This window comes from Chiloscyllium plagiosum, chromosome 25, assembly GCF_004010195.1.
Source record: "Chiloscyllium plagiosum isolate BGI_BamShark_2017 chromosome 25, ASM401019v2, whole genome shotgun sequence".
Taxonomy (NCBI): Eukaryota; Metazoa; Chordata; class Chondrichthyes; order Orectolobiformes; family Hemiscylliidae; genus Chiloscyllium; species Chiloscyllium plagiosum.
In genome coordinates, this window is record NC_057734.1 from 16,560,925 (window position 1) to 16,584,318 (window position 23,394).

General features: G+C 41.5%; 1 protein-coding gene across 4 annotated transcripts in view; it reads left to right on the plus strand.

The window, feature by feature from the left end:
• Window positions 1-23,394, plus strand: part of LOC122562605 — a 230,626-nt gene that overhangs the window by 86,277 nt on the left and 120,955 nt on the right. For all 4 annotated transcript variants that reach the window (XM_043715589.1, XM_043715587.1, XM_043715585.1 and 1 more), the window contains exon 5: window positions 1,923-2,087. In XM_043715589.1, coding sequence (XP_043571524.1) covers window positions 1,923-2,087 — 165 coding nt within the window. The remainder of the gene's footprint in view (window positions 1-1,922; window positions 2,088-23,394) is intronic.

The window sequence follows — 23,394 nt, forward strand, 5'->3', positions numbered from 1 at the left end:
ACTTCCTCTGACAGCTCGTTCCATACATGTACCACCCTCTGCGTGAAAAAGTTGCCCCTTAGGTCTCTTTTATATCCTTCCCCTCTCACCCTAAACCTATGCCCTCTAAGTAACCTTTGACTGCTTGTTCCTGTCACAAAGTCAGAACCTTTGTAAATGTAGCATAACTCAACACTGAAGCAGTAACTTGCAGAATCACACAATCAGAAAGTACATTCTGTACTGAGTTCCTGGTCTACATTGTAGTGAAAGGCAAAGTTGTTGTATTCTTGTTAAAAGGAGAGGAGATTGGAGAAAAGAATGTCATTTCTGGATAAAACATCGTTCAGCCCAGCTGCCACCCATTTGATAGGGAGAATTTTCTAACACTTCATTTTTCTTCTGTGAGAGAGGTGCACATACATTAACCTCGCTCTTCCTCCTTTGTCCCTTCTCCCATTTTTCCTTGCCACTTTTGCTCTCCTGTCTCTCTCCCCTGCTTTACCTTCCTTTCGCTATCTTTTCTTTTCCCCCTGCATTCTCCTCCCCTGCCTCATTGATCTATTCTTCCTCCCATTCACCAAATTACCTGCCATCTCTCACCCTGCTCGAACAAAACAATTCAAACTGATCTTGACTTTCTCACATGCAATACCATGGGCATCGACCAGTTATTCATGAATATTATGGAATTTAACTTCTAAACAAATGGCTGTTTTCTCTTTAGGACTGAAGAATAAACAAATCTAAGCAGATGCTGTCATCATCCCAAATTTCTACACCCCAGCACTCTGCATAAAATAATTCGCTGCCGGTGTGTGTTGAAGCATGGGCATCTTTCTGTGTGAATGTTGGCATTCTTTCTGACTTCGATTAATGTAGTTCCCTCTAGTGGTAGAGCCCTGAGTAGTTTCATATGCACTATTACCGTTTCATGTTCTTGTTTCTCTTGCCTGGATGGGCTGCTGCTTAAGTCCTAATGATACAGGAGCTTCTAAGGAAGGCACATGGTGGTCAGAATGATGTCTTGTCCTTCTTTTATTTACTCCATTCCTGCTACCAGAAATACAGCAGCTTTAGTAAATTTGGAGGAGATTTGTAGCTCAGGTTTAGACTCTGGATGTACGTTTGCTCACTGAGCTGGAAGGTTTGTTTTCAAGAACAGCTGTACTTCCTACACAAATGCCTAAGGAAACAGGTACTGCCTAAGTGTCTTAAATACAAACTTCCCCTCAACACTCCACTAGCCAAAAGAATAGCAGAGCAAAATGGCCACAGAATGCTTAAAGAAATTATGAACGATGCCCACAACAGACTCCATAAATACAAATGGGAAATTTTGTGACCAAAACCTTTACTCACTATCGCAATAGACCATGAATAGACAGACACAGTACAACAAAGCCATAGACATGGAACAGTGGCAAACACAGAAAACTAGACAAATTCACACAAAATAACAACACAGAAGCATGGATAAAAAAATGTATCTGACTGACCCTTAACAGACACTGAAAAGCCATCTTACTAAGAGGATTAAATTACAATTTCTTGAATGCAGACAAGAAAGATTTCTTAGCAGCATTAGAAACAACATTGAATGAAAATGAACCTTCCAGTTCAGTGAGCAAACTTACATCCACAGCAGCTTTAGGTTTCAAACTGATAAAGATCAGGAACTGAGTAGTGTACTCACTGGGGCAAGTACATTCTGATTGTGTGACTCTGTAGGTCAGTGCTTCTGTACTGGATTCTTAACCAGAGGTTCTATCTTTGTGAGCAGTGACAAGAAGTCGATGGAAATAAATGGGGAATATGCCTAATCTTATAACTGCTACCGGGTAGAAATGTAATCCTATCTCATCAGGTTTTGCCAAAAAATGAACAGTATAAAAGGGAGGTCCTACAAATGCTGATCCACAGCTCTGCTGTATACACAACAGGGTTCTGACAGTGTGGAAAAGGAGCATCCTCCAGCACCCCCAAGCAAAACACAGAGGAGAATCGGGGATGTGACCCAGTTGACCACAAAGACCAAGAAACAAAATGAGAAGAAACTATATTCCAGGCACAGTGCACACCAGGAGACGAACCAAGACCCGAAAGTGGTAAGGAAGCTGAAGTTGTTTTCATGTTGGTTGCTGTAACTATGTCCATGACAGTGACCATGGGCCATGCTGTCAGTGCCAGTGTCATGGATGAGGGTGTACATTGTTCCCTAGGAGCTTATGTGAATGGGAATGTTCTCCTGTTGTCAGTGCAGGAGCTGGTTACGTCAGCAATGTTGAGTATACAGCTTTACAACCGTCACAATTTGAAAGAACATCTTTGATGTGGCAGCACTGCTGTTGCTGAGAGGAGTGTTTTTGCAGTCTGGACAGATGATAGTGATGATGATGATGATGCAGACTATTGTTGTACTGTTTTGGTATTGATGCAGACTTATTGTTGCTGTATTGAATAAAAGCTCCTTTATGTTGATGGGGATAGCCATCCTGTTCTCAGGGCCAGTGACATTGATGTCACTGAATGTTGAATATCTAGTGATGATTAGATTTTTGTGTGCACTGCTCATTCTTTGCTGGACCTACAATTCCTGCTGCCTTAGTTGAGGTGCATGGATTGCATTTGTCCTCTGGTATCAGTCTGAGGTGGCTGTTAGTGTAAGGTTTAACAATTGGATGCTGACAGATTGAAGGCATTATAGCTGTAGTGATCTTTATGTCCAAAGTCCAATTACATGTACTTGCTGCAGGAATTAGGAGCAACTCTGCCTGATGTTTTCCCTTCCCCATCATAATCAGCAAACCCATTTTACAGTCCTCAGTGGATCCACCAAATCACACGGACGTTGCTTGTGTGTGTGTGTGTAGGAGTAGGTCATTTGGCCTCTTGAGCCTGCTTCACCATTCAGTGGGATCATGGCTGATCCTTTGTTCCTCACATCCGCTTTCCTGCCTTTTCCCTGTAACCCTTGATTCCCCAACTGATTAAGAATCAGTTTTAAATATATAAATCAGCTTTAAATATACAGAAGCACTCTGACCCAGAGCTCTCTGTGGTAACGATTTCCAAAGCCTCTTGATCCTCTAAGAGAAGAAATTCCTCCTCATCTCGGTTTTAAATTGGTGCCCCTTTATTCTGAGACTATGCTCTCTGGACCCAGACTATCCCATGCGGGAAAATATCCTCTCAGCATTTTCCTTGTCAAGCCCTTTAAGGATTCCATATATTTGAATGAGATCACTTAGAACATAGAACATAGAAAAATACAGCGCAGTACAGGCCCTTTGGCCCTCGATGTTGCGCCGATCCAAACCCACCTAACCTACACTAGCCCACTATCCTCCATATGCCTAACCAATGCCCGTTTAAATGCCCATAAAGAGGGAGAGTCCACCACTGCTACTGGCAGGGCATTCCATGAACTCATGACTCGCTGAGTAAATCTTCTAAGCTTCTAAACTTGCTCTAAACTCCTCTAACCTTAATGAACTCACTGAAACATTCTGGAGCCCAGTACGTGGCGTGTGTAGATTAATACCTGGAATTAAACTAAAAAAACATTTTAAGGAGCCCAACCATCGTTTATTCTCATTTACAAGAATTGCTGTTACTATTGGTGGTGCCCCAAGTGGTTTATGATTTAATTCCGACATCTGTAGAAAAGGCCATGTTCAGATGATAATTGAGGACGGGATCAGGAGAACTCAGAGTCTCTGCTGGAACAGCCTGACCAATAAAAGTAATATAACCTGAGAAGATGCAGATAGACAGCACACCAGACAAACAGACCAGGAATCAGTACCTTCAGGACAGAAAATTGGACAACAGGGATCAACCCTCTTCAGTACAGACTGCATTATATGTATTCATGACTAGCTTCATTTTAGGAATCAAAATAATTTTGAAATTGATCTCCCATCAATGCTAAGTTTGTACACAAACCCCCCAGAGAATAGTCAAGCTTACATTATGTTTGAAACTTTGACAGTTTGGGCTCAAGATAAATTGTTAATACTGTTGTGGTATTACCATTTAGCATTTGCGATATCTTGAGTGTTGGTGTGTTAAGAGCTGGCACTTTTACAAAGTAAGAATATGTATTCATTTGCATCCACCTCCATGTGTGGAGGTGGGGGGAGGACATTTTATATTCTCTCTTCCTGACTGTTTTTGATGCAATTAACAAAGGGAAATCTTCTTTAGCACTTTGTGTCAGCAAATCTACAGGAATTGTCCTTGCTGGCTGAGTGACTATGACTAGAAGGGGTTATGTTTTAAATAAAGGAAGTTGGTAAATTTCTGAGAATACTGGCCAATGCATGAAACTTATGTGAATGCTCATCTGGATATGAATCAGGAAATAGCTGAACTTGTATGAATTGTGATTCCTGTTCCACATTCAAAATTATTGTTTCCATACTTCAGTGAAGAGAGTGCACGTACTGTGAAATGTTATGGTTTGTGTTATGGAAAGCCTATAGCATTAATGTAAGTTTATTAAATCTGTGTGCAATAGTAATTGCACCTCTAATCTGCAGGAGCCACAAGAAACAATATACAATGTGTAGTATTTTTATTTTGAATATGTTTACACGTTTTACATCAAGTACTGTTTTTACTTGTTCTTCATTTTGATCCTATCATTAGTCCTGTCACAAGCTTTGTTGTACATGAGATTTGTTTTTTTTTATTTGCCTCTGTACAATTGTTAAGGCTGAACTCTAATCAATAGGTTCACCAGTCTGTATGTAGAACAACAGATGCAGCTGAGTGCAGTGAGATCATTGCTTTTTAAAGGTGACATATAGAGGGCATGCTCTGGAGCCAGTGAATTAAACAAAATAATCAGCGATATTGATTTTATGACCCATCGTTGGAGCCTTTGCAAGTGAGTTCTGACTGCATGGTTTGTGTTGTGTAAGCATTCTTGTGTAAGAATGTTACCATTCCCCATAATATCCCAGCTGTTTATGACAGTTCTCGGAAAAATGCAGGTTGTTAAAGCTTCGTAATGTGGATTGTGATGTCTTGAATTGCTGTCGTGCATGTTTCAGAGTGAATGATTGTTAGTTTGGAGGCTGGAACTAGACTTATAGGGGGAAAAACAAAAACCATCTAATGATCTTTATTTATTCAGCGTTCAATTAACTTCTGTCCGTTAGCATTTGACATTCTGTTCTGCAAGTATTTGTGAGCTAGGAATGGGATGTTTAAATTGCAGCCATTGATCCCTATTATTTCATTTATATTTATTGTGGTTCACTGATTGTTCTATCTGATATATTTTGGACTAAATTTATCTACTAATTTATTTAATTTGTTTTAAGATGTTGGAAAAAGCTGCTGTCTGATTAATAATCAGAAACCACAAAGCTGTTAATGCCCACAATGTAAGATAAATTAAAATCATCGGGAACACTGACTTTAAACTTCTTATGCAACGTCCATGACTCTGTGGTCTTTACTAAATAATGTATCAATATATAAGCTCGGACAACCCTATCCCTACAGAATGCAATAACAATCTGCCTTCCAGTGATGCTGTCAACCAGCTGCCACAGAGTTACAAAGGATGATTCCAGTCATTAATTATTTTTCTTTCGTTCCTCTCCTAATGGACAGTTTCTGCTTGTCCAAAGCAGAGAGCTGAAACCCAGTGGAGGCGAGTTAGCGTTGAAAGTTGCTTGTTATTTTTCTGTATGTTGCAATGCATATTGTTACCAGTAGATGGCTGCTCAATACACAGGGCAGTCAGGTTATGGATTACTGGACTAGTTTGAGAGGTTCAACTTCAGTGAAAAGACCCATCTGAGTATCTACAGACATTTCTTTTGTATTGTTGCAATAAGTGATGATCCTCATGTTCAATTTCTCCACAGGGTCTACCCTCCTTATCTTTATCTCTAGGCTCCACAATCATCTGAGAACTTCACATTCCTCCAATGACTGTTTCTGTATCCTCAGTTTCCTTCATTTCCATAATTCTTGAGCTCTGGAAGTCACTTCAAAACTTTCTGTCTTTCCGTGTGTCTTTCCTTTAAGACACCAATTACAACTCATTTCTTTCGCCATCTTTCACCTGCCCTTCGGCACCATATCAAATTCCATCCAGTTGCACTCCTCTGCGGTGGCTTGAGGGCTTTACTACATTTAATACACTATACAAATGTAACACGGTTTTATTATGGTAGACCCACAGGAGAAACCGAGATTATAAAATCTGATTTAATTTAACAGTAAAATTACATTTGCTAAAAAGTATAAAAAATCGATCTGAGTTAAGTATAAGATGATTTTGGTCAGCATGGGAACAAACTTTCCTTCAGCAAAAACAGTGGACTTTCATGTTGCTGAGATGCACTGTAACAGGGATTTTAGTGGTGAATTTTCTTCTGTTTGTCATGTCACCTTTTCAGTCTACATCTCGGACACTCATTCCAGTTCAAAGCTATTCAGAGCAAGAAGCAGATACAGAGTGAAGGTTTAAGACAAGCAACAAGTGAATGAGGTACATGGACTGACTTGTAGTTTATTGTAAAACACCTCCAAGAAAAGACATGGAAGGAAAATGCATTGATACAGAACCTTCATGATCTCAGGACACCCCCAAATCACTTTACTGCGAATAAAGTACTTTTAAGGTGTAGTCAATTTTACAATGTTGGTCATTCTGCACCCAACTTGGTCTTGCAACAAACAGCACATTTGATACCAAATAGAACATAGTTCTATTAAATGTTCCAACACTACATCTGTTCTTTGGTGCAAATATTGGCCAGGACAATAACTGCCATGTTATTTATCAAATTTAGCATGAGATATTTTTATAGAGTGATTAAAAGCAGAAGAAAACCATTTGACGCATTGAATCCATGTTGGTATGTCCATTTGTGACTGGAAGCAGGGCATAGGCTTATCTGAAAGCCAGCATTTAGACCATAAGACCAAGGAGCAGAAGTTAGGCCATTCAGCCCAATTATTCTGCTCTGCCATTCAATCATGGCTGATAAGTTTCTCAACCCCATTCTCCTGCTTTCTCTCAGTCACCCTTGATACTCAAGAACTTATTTATCTCCATCTTAAATATACTCATTGATTTGGCCTCCACTGCCTTCTGTAGCAGTGAATTCCATACATTCACCATTCTCTAGCTGAAGATGTTTCTCCTTATGTCTGCTGTAAAAGGTCTTCCTTTACTCTAAGGCTGTACTGTCTGGTCCCAATCTCTCCTACCAATGGAAACATCTTTCCAGCATCCACTCTGTCCAGGCCATTCAGTATTCTGTATGTTTCAATTAGATCCCCCTGCATATCCTTCAAAGCTCCATTGAGTATAAACTCAAAGTCCTCAAATGCTCCTCATATGTTAACCTTTTCATTCGTGGGACCATTCTCGTGAATCTCCTCTGAACACGCTCCAGGGCCAGTATATCCTTCCTGATATATGGGGTCCGAAACTGCACACAATACTCCAAATGTGGTCTGACCAGAGCCCTATAGAACCTCAGAAGTACATCCCTGCTTTTATGTTCAAGTCCTCTCAAAATAAATGCCATCACTGCATTTGCCTTCCTAATTACTGACTCAACCTGCAAGTTTACCTTGAGAGAATCCTGGATTAGAACTCCCATTTCTCTTTGCATTTTCTCCCCATTTTGAAAGTCGTCCATACCTGTTTTCTTCCTACCAAAGTGCATGACCTCACACTTTGCCACGCTGTAGTCCATCTGCCACTTCTTTGCCCACTCTCCTAACCTGTCCAAACCCTTCTGCAGCCTCCCCACCATCTCAAAGCAACCTGTCCCTCTACTTATCTTTGTATCATCTGCAAACTTAGCCAGAATGCACTCAGTTCCTTCATCTGGGTTGTTAATGTATAAAGTGAAAAGTTGTGGTCCCAACACTGAGCCTTGTGGAACACTACTTGTCACCAGCTGCCATCCTGAGAAGGATTCTTTTATCCCCACTCTCTGCTTTCTGCCAGACAGCCAAGCTTCTATCCATTCTAGCACCTCCCCTCTCATACAATGGATCCTTATCTTACTCAGTAGCCTCCTGTGCAGCACCTTGTCAAAGGCCTTCTTGAAGTCCAGGTAGATAGCATCCATTGGTTCTCCTTGGTCTAACCTGCTCATTATTTCCTCAAAGAATTGCAGCAGATTTGTCAGGCATGACTCCCCTTGATGAAACCATGATGACTTTGCCCATTTTACCATACACTTCCAAGTATTCAGAAATCTTATCCTTCACAATGGATTCCAGGATCTTACCCATGAACGAGGTTAGGTTTGTAATTTTCCATTTTTTGCCTTACTCCCTTTTTAAACAGGGGTGCCATGTTAGCAATTTTCCAGTTCTCTGAGACCCTCCCTGATTCTAGCAATTCCTGAAAGAAAACACTAACACCTCCACTATCTCTTCAGCTATCTCCCTTAGAACTCTGTTGTGTAGACCATCTAGTCCAGGTGATTTATCCACCTTCAGGCCATTCAGTTTTCCTAGCACCATCTTCTTGGTGATGGCCACCATACTTAGCTCTGCCCCCTCACTCTCTTGAATGTTTGGGATATTACTCATGTCTGGATGTAGGTTTGCTTGCTGAGCGGGAAAGTTCATTTTCAGACGTTTCCTCACCATACTAGGCAACATATTCAGTGAGCCTCCAGACAAAGCATTGCTGAAGATTCCTGCTTTCTACTTATATGTTTGGGTTTCTTTGGGTTGGTGGTGTTATTTCATGCGGTGACGTCATTTCCTGTGATGATGTCATTTCCTGCGGCAGTGTCATTTCCTGTTATTTTTCTTGGGGAAGGTAAATTGGGTCCAAGTCAATGCATTTGTTCATAGTCTCAGTATCAACAAACACATAGACCTGGACCAGATTTACCACCCCCTGAGAAAAAGGACAGGATATGATATCACCAACCCAAAGAAACCCAAACATATAAATAGAAATCAGGAATCTTCAACAATGCTTCGTCTCGAGGCTCACTGAAGATGTTACCTAGTATGCTGATGCAACATCTGAAAATTAACCTTCCCGCTCAGCGAGCAAACCTACATCCAGAACCTCAGCCTTAGCAACAAATCCTCTGAAAACTCACCATGTTACTCATGTCCCCCACTGTGAAGACTGACGCCAAGTAATAATTCATTTTCTCAGCCGTTTCTTTGTTCCCCACTACAGTCTCTCCAGCGTCATTTTCCATCGGTCCAATGTCTACTTTTGCCTTGCTTTTGCTCTTTATATATCTAAAGAAGCTTTTACAAGCTTCCTTGATATTACTGGCTGGGTTACTCTCATATTTAAGCTTCACCCTCCTTATTTCTTTTTTTGTTGCCCTCTGTTGGTCTTTGCAAGCTTCCCAATCTTTTGGTTTCCCATGGCCCTTCACCACGTTTTATGTTTTCTCATTTGTTTTTATGCTATCCCTGACTTCCCTAGTCAGCCATGGTTGCCTCATCCTCCCTGTTCCACACTTCTTTTTCTTCAGTATGGGTTTCTACTATGTCTCCTGAATTACTCCCAGTTAGTCCTGCCATTATTGTTCCACTGTCTTTCCTGCTAGGCTCTTCTCCCAGTCAACTCCTCCCAGCTCCTCCCTCATGCCTCTGTAGTTGCCTTTATTCAGCTGTAATACCATTACCTCTGATTCTGTCTTCTCCCTCTCAAATTGCAGAGTAAATTCAATCATATTATGATCACTGCTTCCTAAGGGTTCCTTTACCTTAAGCTCCCTTATCAAATCTACCTGATAGTACAACATTAAATCCAGTATGGCCTATCCCTAGTGGGCTCCAATACAAGCTCACAAATTGCTCCAAAGCACACACTCAAGTGCGCTGAAGTACTGGCCTATCTTTTTCAGTTCAAGTCTTTGGAGTGCAAATTCTTAACTCTTAGTTTTTTGACTCGGATGAGAATGCTTTTAAATGGAGAGGCGATGGCTTAGTGGTGTTATTGCTAGACTATTAATCCAGAAACTCAGCTAATGTTATGGGGACCTGGGTGCAAATCCTGCTGCAACAAATGGTGAAATTTGAATTCGGTTTTAAAAATATGGAATTAAGAATCTCCTGATGACCTCGCAATCATAGCCAACTGTCAGAAAAACCATCTGGCTCACCGATGTCCTTGAGGGAAGGAAATCTGCCATCCTCACCTGGTCTGGCTTACATGTTACTCCAGGGCGACAGCAATGTGGTTGACTCTCAACTGCCCTCTGAAATGGCCTAACAAGCCATTCAGTTGTATTAATCCCTACAAAGTCTCAAGAAAGAAATGAAATTGGACAAACTAACCGGCATAGACCCAGACACTGGAAAAGACAATGGCAGAAACAGCCCTGCCAACCCTGTAAAGTCCTCCTTACTATCATTTGGAAGCTAGTGCAAATATTGGAAGAGCTGTCTCACACACTCATGAAGCCACAGCCTGGTAGTCATACTCACAGAATCATACCTTACAAAGTCACAAACACCACCATACCATCCCTGGATACATCCTGTCCCACCAGCAGGATAGACCCAGCAGTACAGTGATATACAGTCTGGAGGGAGTTGCCCTGGGAGACCTGAACATTGACTCATGGGCTTCAGGTTAAACATAGGCAAGGAAATATCCTATTGGTTATCACGTAGCATCCTCCCTCAGCTGATGAATGCATACTCCTCCGTATTAAACAACACTTAGAGGAAGCACTGAGGTGGCAAGGACACAAAATGTAGTCTGGATGGGGGATTCCAATGTCTATTACCAAGAGTGGCTCAGCAGCAGCATTACTGATCGAACTGGTGGGATCTTAAAGGACATAGCTGCTAGACTGGGTCTGCGGCAGGTGGTGAGGGAAAACAGTACTTGATTTTTTTTTTCAGCAGTATGATTCTAATGTTTCTGAACTCTCCATGTTTAGATTAGATTACTTACAGTGTGGAAACAGGCCCTTCAGCCCAACAAGTCCACACCGACCCGCCGAAGCGCAACCCACCCATACCCTTACATTTACCCCTTTAACCTAACACTACGGGCAATTTAGCATGGCCAATTCACCTGACCTGCACATCTTTGGACTGTGGGAGGAAACCGGAGCACCCGGAGGAAACCCACGCAGACACGGGGAGAATGTGCAAACTCCACACAGTCAGTCGCCTGAGTCGGGAATTGAACCCGGATCTCTGGCGCTGTGAGGCAGCAGTGCTAACCACTGTGCCACCGTGCCGCCCACATCCTTGATTTCATCCTTGCCAATCTGTTGGCTGTAGATGCATCTGTCCATGACAGTATCGGTAAGAGTCCTTGCGGAGACGAAGTCCCGCCTTCACATTGAGAATATCCTCCACTATCACTGTGCTAAAATGGAACAGATCTTATGAACGGATCTAGCAGCTGAAGATTGGCCATCCATGAGGCGCTGTGGGTCATTAACAGCAGTAGAGTTGTACCCCTCATGGCCCTACTCAACCATTACCATCAGGCCAGGGGATTAACACTGGAACAATGGGAAGTGCAGAAGCAGCATCAGGCAAACCTAAATCTGAGGTGCCAACCTGTTGAAGATACCAAACAAGACTACTTGCATGCCAAACAATATAAGCAGCAAGTGATAGACAGAGCTAAGTGAACCCACAAGCAGTGGATCAGATCTAAGCTCTGCAGTCCTGCTACATTGAGTGATGAATGGTGGTAGATAATTATACAACTCACTCAAGGAGCAATCATACTCAATCATACTCAATGATTAAAGAGCCCAGAATATCGGTGCAAAAGATAAGATTCACAGAAAACTTCAGCCAGAAATGTCAATGGGATGATCCATCTCAGCCTCCTCCAGTGATCCCAGTATTGTGGATGTCAATCTCCAAACTATTTGATTAAGTCTACGTGATATCAAGAAATAGTTGAAGGCACTAGATACTGCAAGTTCTGGCCTGTGCTCCAGAACTTGCTGCTCCCCAACCAAACTGTTCCAGTACAGTTACAACATTGGCATCTACCTGACAATGTGGAAAATTGACCAGTGTGTCCTAACTGAAATCTAACCAAGCCAAATACCACACCATCAGTCTACTCTCGATCATCAGTAAAGTGATGGAAGGTGTCATCCACAGTGCTGTCAAGCAGCACCTGCTCAGCCCAGTTTGGGTTATGCCAGGGCCAATCTGTTCCTGATCGCATTACTGCCTTGGTTCAAATGTCGACAAAAAAGTTGAATTCCAGAGTGACAGCCTTTGACATCAAGGCCGCATTAACAGATATCAGAGGAACAAACTCCCTGTTGATTGGAGTCATACCTGGCACATTGAAAGGTGGTTGTGGTTTATGGAGGTCAGTCATTTCAGCTCCAGGCATCTCTGTAAGAGCTCCTCAGGGTAGTGTCCTCGGTCCAACCATCTTCAGCTGCTTCATCAATGACCTTCCCTCCATCATTAGAGCGGAAGTGGGGATGTTCACTGAAATATATACAATGTTCAGTACCATTTTTGACTCCTCAGATACTGAAGCAGTCTGTGTTCAAATGCATCAAGATCTGGACAATATCCAGGCTTGGGCTGATAAGCAGCAAGTAAGATTTGTGCCATACAAACGTCAGGCAATGACCATCTCCAATAAGAGACAATCTAATCAGTGTCCCCTTGACATTCAAAGGTGTTACCATTACTGCATCTCCCACTATCAACATCCTTGGGATTACCATTGACCAGAAACTCAACTGGACTCACCAGTGGCTACAAGAGTAGGTCAGTGGCTAGGAATACTGTGGCAAGTAATTTAGCGCTGTCTTTCCAATTACAGGGCACAAGTCAGGAATGTGATGGAAAACTCCCACTTCCCTGGAACCCCCAACAACATTCAAGAAGCTTTACTCCACTCAGGACAAAGTTGCCCATTTGATTAGCACCACATCCACAAGCATCCAATCCCTTCACCTCTGCTCAGAGGCAGCAGTGTGTACTACCTACATGATGCACTGCATAAATGCACAAAGATCCTCAGACAGCACCTTCCAAGTCCACAACCACTTCTATCTAGAAGGACAATGCCAGCAGATACATGGGGAACATCATCACCTGCAAGTTCCCCTCCAAGCCACTCACCATCCTGGCTTGGAAATATACAGTCAGTTCTGATAAAACGTGATAGTTCTCGCTTGATCATGTGTTCTAAGAAAATCGCGCAATAGTCGTGACATTTAAAATAATGGGGCTGGAATTGTGTTATAGGCAATACAGGTAAGGAAAATTCACATTCTACAAATAACAATCTAAATTCTTCAATTGTGATAAAGCCAAGTCACGGTGGAGAAACTGCATTATGGCAGAACCGACTGTTCCTTAACTGTCAAAGGGCCAAACTCCTGGAATTTCCTCTCTAGTGGCACTGTGGGCTGCATGCAGTTCAAGAAGATAACTCCCCACTACCTTGACAAGGAGAAAGTGAGGACTGCAGATGCTGCATATCAGAGTCGAGAGTGTGGCACTGGAGGAGTGCAGCGGGTGAGGCAGCATTTGAGGAGCAAGAGAATTGACATTTCGGGCATAAGCCCTTTAACAGGAATGTGGGGTTTGCGGGCTGAGACATAAGTTGGAGGGGGTATTGGGGTGGGGTGGGGGGAGGCAATTGGTAAATGCAGCTCTCTTAAACTGTTGTATCTGTCCATCTTCCTTTCCAACTATCCACTTCACCCTCCCTTCCGACCTATCACCATCACGTCCCACTTGCATCTACCTATCGCCTTCCCAGCTACCTTCACCCCAGTCCCACTCCCCCCTCCTATTTATTTCTCAGCCCCCTTCCACCCCCCACATTCCTCATGAAGGGCTTATGCCCGAAACGACAATTCTCCTGCACCTCAGATGCTTCCTGACCTGCTGTGCTTTTCCAGAACTATATATCTCGACTACCTTGTGCGTGGAGTCCAAGGAGATGGGAAAAGCGCTAAATGAATATTTTTCATTGTCTTTTTCCAGTGTGAATACTAATGTTGTCAAGGAGGATACTGAGAAATAGACTACTAGACTAGATGGGATTGAGGTTCACAAGGAGGAGGTATTAGAAATTCTGGAAAGTGTGAAAATAGATAAGTCCTCTGGGCTAGATGGGATTTATCCTAGGATTCTTTGGGAAGCTAGGGAGGAGATTGCCAAGCCTTTGGCTTTGATCTCTATATTGTCATTGTCCACAGGAATAGTACCAGAAGACTGGAGGTTAGCAAATGTCCCTTGTTGAAGAAGGGGAGTAGAGACAACCCTGGTAATTATAGACCAGTGAGCCTTACTTTGTTATGGGTAAAGTGTTGGAAAAGTTATAAGAGAGAGGATTTATAATCATCTAGAAAGAAATAAGTTGATTAGGATTGTGAACACGGTTTTGTGAAGGGCAGCTCGTGCCTCACAAACCTTGTTGAGTTCTTAGAAAAGGTGACCAAACAGGTGGATGAGGTAAAGCCATTGATGTGATGTATGTGGATTTCAGGAAGGTATTTGATGAGGTTCTCCATGGTAGGCTACTGCACAAAATACGGAGGCATGGGATTGAGGGTGATTTAGCAGTTTGGATCAGAAATTGGCTAGCTGGAAAAAGACAGAGGATGGTGGTTGATGGGAAATGTTTCTCCTGGAGTTCAGTTACTAATGGTGTACCGCAAGGATCTGTTTTGGGTCCACTGCTCTTTGTCATTTTTATAAACGACGTGGATGAGGGCGTAGAAGAATAGGTTAGTAAATTTGCAGACGACACTAAGGAGTTGTGGAGAGTGCTGAAGGATGTTGTAGGTTAGAGGAACATAGGTAAGCTGCAGAGTTGGGCTGAGAGGTGGCAAATGGAACTTAATGCAGAAAAGTGTGAGGTGATTCACTTTGGAAGGAGTAACAGGAATGCAGATTACTGGGCGAATGGTAAGATTCTGGGTAGTGTAGATGAGTAGAAAGATCTCGGTGTCCATGTACATAGATCCCTGAAAGTTGCCACTCAGGTTGATCAGGCTGTTAAGAAGGCATACGGTGTGTTAAGTTTTTTTAGTAGAGGGATTGAGTTTTGGAACCACGAGGTCATGCTGCAGCTATACAAAACTCTGGTGTGGCTGCATTGGAGTTTTGCATGCAGTTCTGGTCACCACATTCTAGGAAGGATGTGGAAGCTTTGTAAAGGGTTCAAGATTTACTAGGATGTCGCCTGGTATGGAGGGAAGGTCTTTTGAGCAAAGTTTGAGGGACTTCAGGCTTTTTCATTAGAGAGAAGAAAGTTGAGAAGTGACTTAATTGAGACGTGTAAGATAATCAGAGGGTTAGATTTGATGGACAGCGAAAATCTTTTTCCTAGGATGGTGATGGTTAGCATGAGGGGGCCTAGCTTTAAATTGAGAGGTGATAGATATAGGACAGATGGCAGAGGTAGTTTGTTTACTCAGAGAGCAGTAAAAGCAGGGAACGCACTGCTTGCAACAGTTGTAGATTCGCCAACTTTACAGGCATTTAAATGGTAGTTGGATAGGCATATGGATGAGAATGGAATAATGTAAGTTAGATGGGCTTCAGATTGGTTTCACAAGGGTGCTGAAGGGCCTGTACTGTGCTGTAGTGTTCTATGTTCTATGTAGCTGAAAATGAAGCCCTTCTTCAGGAAATTCCTGAAGAAGGGCTTATGCCCGAAACGTCGATTCTCCTGTTCCCTGGATGCTGCCTGACCTGCTGTGCTTTTCCAGCAACACATTTTCAGGTCTGATCTCCAGCGTCTGCAGACCTCACTTTCTCCTCTATGTTCTATGTAGCTTGTCAAGGGCAACGAGGAAGAGGCAATAAATGCTGGCTAGCCAGCAATACCTGTGTCTCACAAGTGAATTTAAAGAAAAGAATAAATTTGGAGTACCATTTCCAATGAGTGTCAGAATATTTGATCAAGAAGGCTGGTGAAAGGTTAGAGGTCAGGAGGAAAACCCTAAACAATGTTTATCCCTCAAACAACATTTCTAAAACACACTCTCTGGCCATTACTTTGTCACTTGTCGGGCCTTGTTGTTTTGCAATTTGCCTGGCATGTTCTCCACAATCAAACACTGACAATACTTGAAAAGTACACGGTGGTTTGAAAGTGCTTTGGGAAGGCCCTGAGAGAAGTCTTTCTCTTGACAGCTTCAGTGTGCTACTGCAAGATTCTGCCAACAGGTGGCAGTGCTTTAAGCCTCTCAAGAATCTCTGCTGCTGCGTTCCTGCCTCCCTGAATTAATAGAGAGACTGCCAGGCTGAGTTTGGTGATTCTATCACTGCAGAGGGGGCACTTTATAGACACGTGACTCTGCCTGTAACATCAAATCCACCTCTGAAACTGCAACCTTCAACTTGTTCTTTCAGATACAAACTTTCAAATATACATTGGACTGTAGGATGGGTATGTTAAACATATGGATGTGAACGTCACCAAAGAGAATTCCAATTTACTGTTATGTCACAGAGCCCTATCTAAAGAAATTCATCCTTTCTAAATATATCTGTCAATTGGTGTTTGAGGGAAAAAAAAGCAAATGCTGGCTCTCTTGATGAGGCCTGAAAAATGGCTACCCCGTCAGAGAGGACAGCTTGATACTGTTCTCAATCTGATGGTGCAGAAATTAAAACAAAGAACTGCAAATGCTGGCAATCTGGAACAAAAACAGAAATTGCTGGAGAAACTCAGCAGGTCCGGCAGCCATGATGTGGAGGTGCCAGCGTTGGACTGGAGTGGGCAAGGTCAGAAGTCACACGACACCAGATGATAGTCCAGCAGGTTTATTCGAAGTCACAAGCTTTTGGAGCACTGCCCCTTCATCAGGTGAAGGGAAGCAGACAGGCACAGAATTTACAGGCAGAGAGGTCAAAAGATTGTATAAATGGTGTGGGTGGTTGAATAACGAGTCTCTGCAGTTGGTCAAAAATGTCAGACAGTGAGAGTGAAGTGTCAGCAGCTGAATAGCAAGTGAAGGGATGAACTATGTTCTGATTAATTGAAGTAATTACAGAAAATCAAAGATCAAACGTGCTAGAGCCAAACCAAACAGCTGGAATAACGTGATAAGCATAAGTGTCACATGCCAAGGGTCTAACCAAAGTAACAAATAATCCAAAGCTGTACAAACTATTTAAGGTGGTGAGATCATAACAAGTTACCCAGGTGATGGTGGTAAACAGGACAAGAAGGAAGATTTTACAGAACAGGTTACATGTCACCTGCATGAAGCCAAGATCACAGTTGAGGCCATCTTTGGGGTACAGAAGTTGGCTATCAGTTTCTGCTCGGCGATTCTGCGTTGTTGTGTATCTTGAAGGCTGCCTTGGACAGCAATTATCCGAAGATTGGAGGCTGCATGTCCCTGAATGGTGAAGTGTTCACTAACAGAGAGGGCACATTTCTGACTGGTGATTGTTGCATGGTGTCCATTCATCCATTGTCGTAGCGTCTGCCTGGTCTTGCCAGGATACCGTGCCTTGAAGCATCCTTGCCTGTAGGATGTGAGGTAGGCATCATTGGCCGAGTCACATGAGTACCTGCAGTGTACATGTGGGTAGTGTTTCCACATGGTCTGACAGCATCAAGCGTCACTGAACTCGAAATGTTGACTGTGCTTTCCCTCTGCTGCCAGATCTGCTGAGTTTCTCCATCAATTTCTGTTTTAAATCAGGAATTAAGTACTTTTCTCAACAACTTCACCATTCAATAAATTTGAACAGTGGATTTCAATGGACTGTGGGCAAAGGCAGAGTGGGGGCTTGAGGAGTGGAGGGAGTGGGCCATTGGCCAGGTGTTGAGGAGAGACAGGGCGCAGCACAGTGATGTCAATGTTGGGATAAGCTATGCGCTTGCTGACAGACACAATACATGCCTACTGCATTTGAACAGTGACAGTGAGCCCTAGGCTAAAAGCTGAGGTACAAACTCTCACACTCAGCCAGTGACTATTAAATAGCTTTCAGTTTGAGGCACATATTAACTTCTGCTTTTTTTAAATTTCTGAACTGAGTTAAAAATGCCATTTAAAAGATTGAAACACAAATGCTCCTTTGAGGATTTGTGTTGCAGAATGTGAAATACAGATATTCCTGAAATACTATCCAGACGTTGATGTGAAATTGCTGGGACTTGGGAGTGCAAACTGATTCTCAGTCATTTTAGTTGAGACAATGAAGGCTGTTGAATCACTTTAATTAGAGACTTCATAAAGTGTAGTTGTGATGCTACTGGGGAACAGACTCCACTTCTCAACCCTGCCTTACTTTGCGGCCATTGGGAGAGGGTAAAGTAATAGTTTAAAGTGCCTTGAACAAGATGAGTATTCTACACAATCTGGACTGTCTCCTGTCTCATACAGTTCTGTAGTTGTCACTTGATCTGCACTGTTCATATTTCCTCCCTTTGCCCAGTGCAAAGTTTTAGTTCAATGACATGTTATCCTCAACAACGATTAACATGTAATTTGTAAAGAAGGACTCCTCAGCCTGTAGAATTGAATAACATTTGAAGTTGATTGCCAATTGGATCAATTTTAACTTTTGAGTTCACTCACCAGTCTTGTCATTATAGAATTTTTATGCTAAATGAGAGTGACTGCTTCAGTGAACATCTATGTTAAAAGGAACTCAGGTAGAGCGTGGATAGGGGTTGGGGATATGTGATGATGTGCTGAGTTTGGCATTTATTTGGCTTTTTTTTTCCCATTCCTCTGTGTTGATGCAGGATATTTAATTGGCTTCAACAATCGCTTCAGGTGGAACCAAGAAACCCATGATTGGACTTGCACTTAGCATTCACAATACATTGCTTTTATAAACTGAAAACCTAAAATAAAAATGTGCTGGAAGTACTCATCAGGTCTGACCACAAAACTGAGTGAATGTTTCAGATCAGTTACCTTTCAGCATTGTTTAATTATTTATGTTATTTTGTTTGTGTAACAACTGTAATGATCTCGGTAGATTTTTTTTTTAGAATTCAAAAGCTCAGGTATTTAGTAAAAGAATGAAGTCACAAAGTTCACCATATAAAGAAAGGACTTTTTATTACAGATTCATCAAAGAACCTTAATTATAATAATTATACACTATCCTAAATAGTCAGTTATGCTAAAGATAGTAAAAATATAATGAATGCAATTACTTATATTCCAAATCAAATGTCTTTACTTTCTTTCAATACCTTTTGAGGTAACTTGCATCTCTAAAAAATTCAAGTCAAATACTTAATGAATACTGGAAGATTAATTGTTTGGTCTGAGTGGTGTTTCAGTGATTCATATACAAATTGAGATATTTTGGGCCTGTATTACTGCAAAAACTGTCCCCTCAAATTTCCCTCAATTGTGCTAAGGTTGCAAATTCCTTATTTAGCACAGGCTAGTGATTTAAAGTAGTCATGATTTGGAGATGCCGGTGTTGGACTGGGGTGTACAAAGTTAAAAATCACACAACACCAGGTTATAGTCCAACAGGTTTAATTGGAAGCACACTAGCTTTAGGAGTGACGCTCCTTCATCAGGTGATAGTCTCACTATCACCTGATGAAGGAGTGTTGCTCCAAAAGCTAGTGTGCTTCCAATTAAATCTGTTGGACTATAACCTGGTGTTGTGATTTTTAACCTAGTGATTTAAATGTAGGCATCTTGGCTCAGAAATCTCCCTGTTCTAATATTCTTTGAATTCTGGAGTTTTACACCTTGGCTATATTATTTTTTTCAGCTTGGCTATATTAAAAGATCAGTCAAGAGCTCTGAGGAAGGGTTACTTAACCCAAAATGTTAACCCTGCCAGACCTGCTGAACTTTTCCAGCAATATTTATTTTTGTTTCTGGCTTACGGCATCCACAGACTTTTTTGGTTTTCACTATAAGCAGAGTCTTTCAGTTAACTGTATTATCTCCTTTAATCATTGCCTAGAATTTTATTTGAATTCTGCTGAGATGTTTCCTTCACTCCAGCCTCTTCCACATCCCAAAGTGGAACTGCCTGAACAGAGAGACGTTCATATTCGCAAACTCATTATCGTTGGTTTCTTTTTTTCTCTATTGTTTATCTCCCACACAAACTGGTCATATATTCATCTAGTAGCTGATCATCAGAGAGACCTCATTCTTTAAAGGGCCTTCATGTTTAGACAAAAGACCGAATTTTTTCCTATATATACATAGGCCATTGTACAATGCGATTATACTGCAATCCTAAACATATCCTATGGATGTAATGAGTATTTACAAGTTTAGCTCATAAAATGTGTATCTGGTTTTGCCCCACATCAGAGGAATTAATTGCATTTCTCACAACAATTTAACAGTGTGAAAAGAAGAAATCTCATACTTTAACATACCTTGTTCTTAAGTCAATCTCTGAATGGATGTTGCAGAAAATTGAGGCAAGTTTAGACCCCCTTTCCACATTCCTGCATGCTTAACAGGAATAGACAGGCTAAAGAAAGATACATGATTTCCAGTGGCAGAAGATTCCAGAGCTCGGGGCATAGTCTACAATTATTTTTATTCATTCATGGAATGAGGGCATCACTGGATAGACCAGCATTTATTGCCTAGAGGGCAGTCAAGAGTCAACCATGTCATATGTAGGCCAGACCAGGTAAGGATGGCAGTTTCCTTTCCTAAAGGACATTAGTGAACCAAATGGGTTTTTTCAACAATTGACACTGGATCATCATTAGACTGTTAATTCCAAATTTTTATTGAATTTAAATTTCACCATCTGCTGTGGTGGGATTAGGACCCAGGTCCCCAGACTTTACCTGGGTCTCTGGATTAACAATCCAATGATAATTCCACTAGGCCATCACCTCCAGATAGTTTAGGAGAGATGTTGGGAGGCACTTCTACACCCAGAGGCTGATTGAAGTTTGGAATGGCAGTTGATACGACATCAGTTATTAATTTTACACCTGGGATGGATGCATCTTTGTTCAGCAAAGGCAGCCACATGGAGTTAGATCAGCCATGCTCTCACTGATTGACAGAACAGGCTTGATGGGCTGAATGGCCTACTCCGGTTACTATGTTAATGCTCCTTTGCATTTCTGGCTTGCAGTTTAATACTTTTTTGTTAAATGCTGCTGCTTCAGAATTACATTTGAATGTAAATATCCTTTACAGTAAAACAATTGAACAATATAATCTGGTATATGTAGAGACATCTGCCAGAAATGATTAACTTGCAAAGTATTTGGTGACAAACACTTCTTGTGAGATATTTCTCCCAAACAGTTGCAACAATATCTAAATCCTTAAGAACAGAAGATTATTGTTTCTAAAATCCAGTACTTTAGGCACTTACTATTTAATGTTGTCATGACTGCAGCCTAGTGAGTGGATGATCCCACAATATACACAGGAAGAAAGAGTAAATGGGCACGCAGCATGGATATGGGTAGTAAAGGATCAGGATAAAGAAAAGTAATCAGAAGTTGGGCATAAAATGGTGTTATGAACAATCTCATAAGAAATGTGACAAAATACTGTTCTAACTCACTAATAACAGCTCTGCAATGGTGAATGAAAGGAATCTGCCTCGGAAAGCAGATACTGTTATCCAGAGTAAAAGGGAAAGCACTATAATACATGTGGATAAAGGAGTAGCAGACTTTTTTATTTAGTACTATAAATGCAGTATTATCGGGGCAAAAAGAGTAATGTACACCTGAGTACACAGAGGAATCATTATAAGAACTAAAAGGATAATGTGTTATTATCCTGTACAAGTTCCAGCATAATCAGAAGTTAAGCAATAATGAGATTTCTACACGGTCTAGATTACACAAAGTCATTGTGTACAGTGACTCTGCGGATGGTAAGCCTTTCATGTTAAAGTCTGTGAAGGGATTGCAGTTGCACAATCAAATGGCATGCAACCACTACAGGTTTGGTAACTGATACAACCAGTAAGATCTGCTGAATGCCATTACAAATGCGTGCAGATTATTTGTGAAGTGCCTCTGAGCCTTGGAGACATGTAGACAGATCCATAAAAATAATCTTTCAATTTTCAGGCTTACTGCCTCTGAAAATATTTAGAAGAATTTAGTTTCTTTATTGTGCAAAAGGAGCCTCAGAATAGAAAAATAAGAAGAAGTGTTTGATATACAGACCTGGGCGAGAAAAAGATTGGTCACCGCAAGTATTGACTAAGCTGCATAGTTCTAGCACCTTCTGTATTTCTATGTATTCGTTTTTATTGTTAGATTCTACAGTGAATTACATGGAACATACACAAAGAAACAGTCCATTTGGTCAACTAATCTATGTTAGTGTTTATGCTCCACAATGGCCTTCATCCAAACCCGTCACTACACCCTTTTATTTTCTCCTTCGGGCGTTTATCTAGCTATCCTTCAAATGCATTTTTGTCAGTCACCTCAACAACATCTTTCGTAGTGAATTCTACATCCTCAGCCCTCACTGAGTAATGACATTTGTTTTCTGAATTCCCTGTATAAGTTATTGGTGACTATTTCATAATTATTGCTCCTAATTTTAGTGTCTCTCAAATGGAAAAATCAGCCCTATCAGCTGTTCATGATCTGTAAGATGTCTATCAAGTCACCTCTTGATCTCTTAGAGTCATCGTGTCATAGAATTGTACAACATGGAAACAAACCCTTCGGTTCAACTAGTCCATGCCAACCACATATTCGAACCCAATGTAGCCCCACGTGTCAGCACCTGGCCAATGTCCCTTCAAACTTCTCTTGAAAAATGTTTTTCTGATGAGCTTAACATCTCAGTTCTGGCATCATCTTTGTAAATCCTTTCTCTGTATTCACCATTATCCTTGATGCTGATCGGAACAAGAGGTGGAAACAATAATCCAATCCTGATCTAATGGAGGTTTGATCAAAGATTAGCACATCTTCTCTGCTTTGCAATTTTATCCCTCTGGACCTTTTCACCTTGGCCTGAGTTTATTTTCTTTATCCCTTATGCTTCAGTACTCTGGCTATACAGACAGCTGGGCAAACTGGGTCACCATTTTTACTACTTTTTGTTAGTCCTTGGGAAACATGAAAGTGTGGGCCTATTGAGATTCTCTGTTCATGTTTTCCTCTCCTCTTCACCTGAAGGAGCAGCTGAGGTTTTCTTTGGGACACCGTATTTCAGCACTATGAATGAAGAGAACTAAAACAGAACCAAAAATGGTGACAAAATATCAGGCAGCATCTGTGGAAAGAGAAAACTTTTGACCTTTTGGATTGTTGACCTTTTCATGAGAACTGGAAAAAGATTGGGAGATGTAGCAGGTTTTAACTAAGTACGAAGAAAAGAAAGTGCAAAGTAGAAAATAACAAATGGAAGAACTTTCTTTTAGGATGGAGAGCAGGAGTGATTAAGGTTTAATTTAAAATGAATGATGGTGCAAGGTGCAAGGGAAAAGCAAAATAAAAATCCACATGAA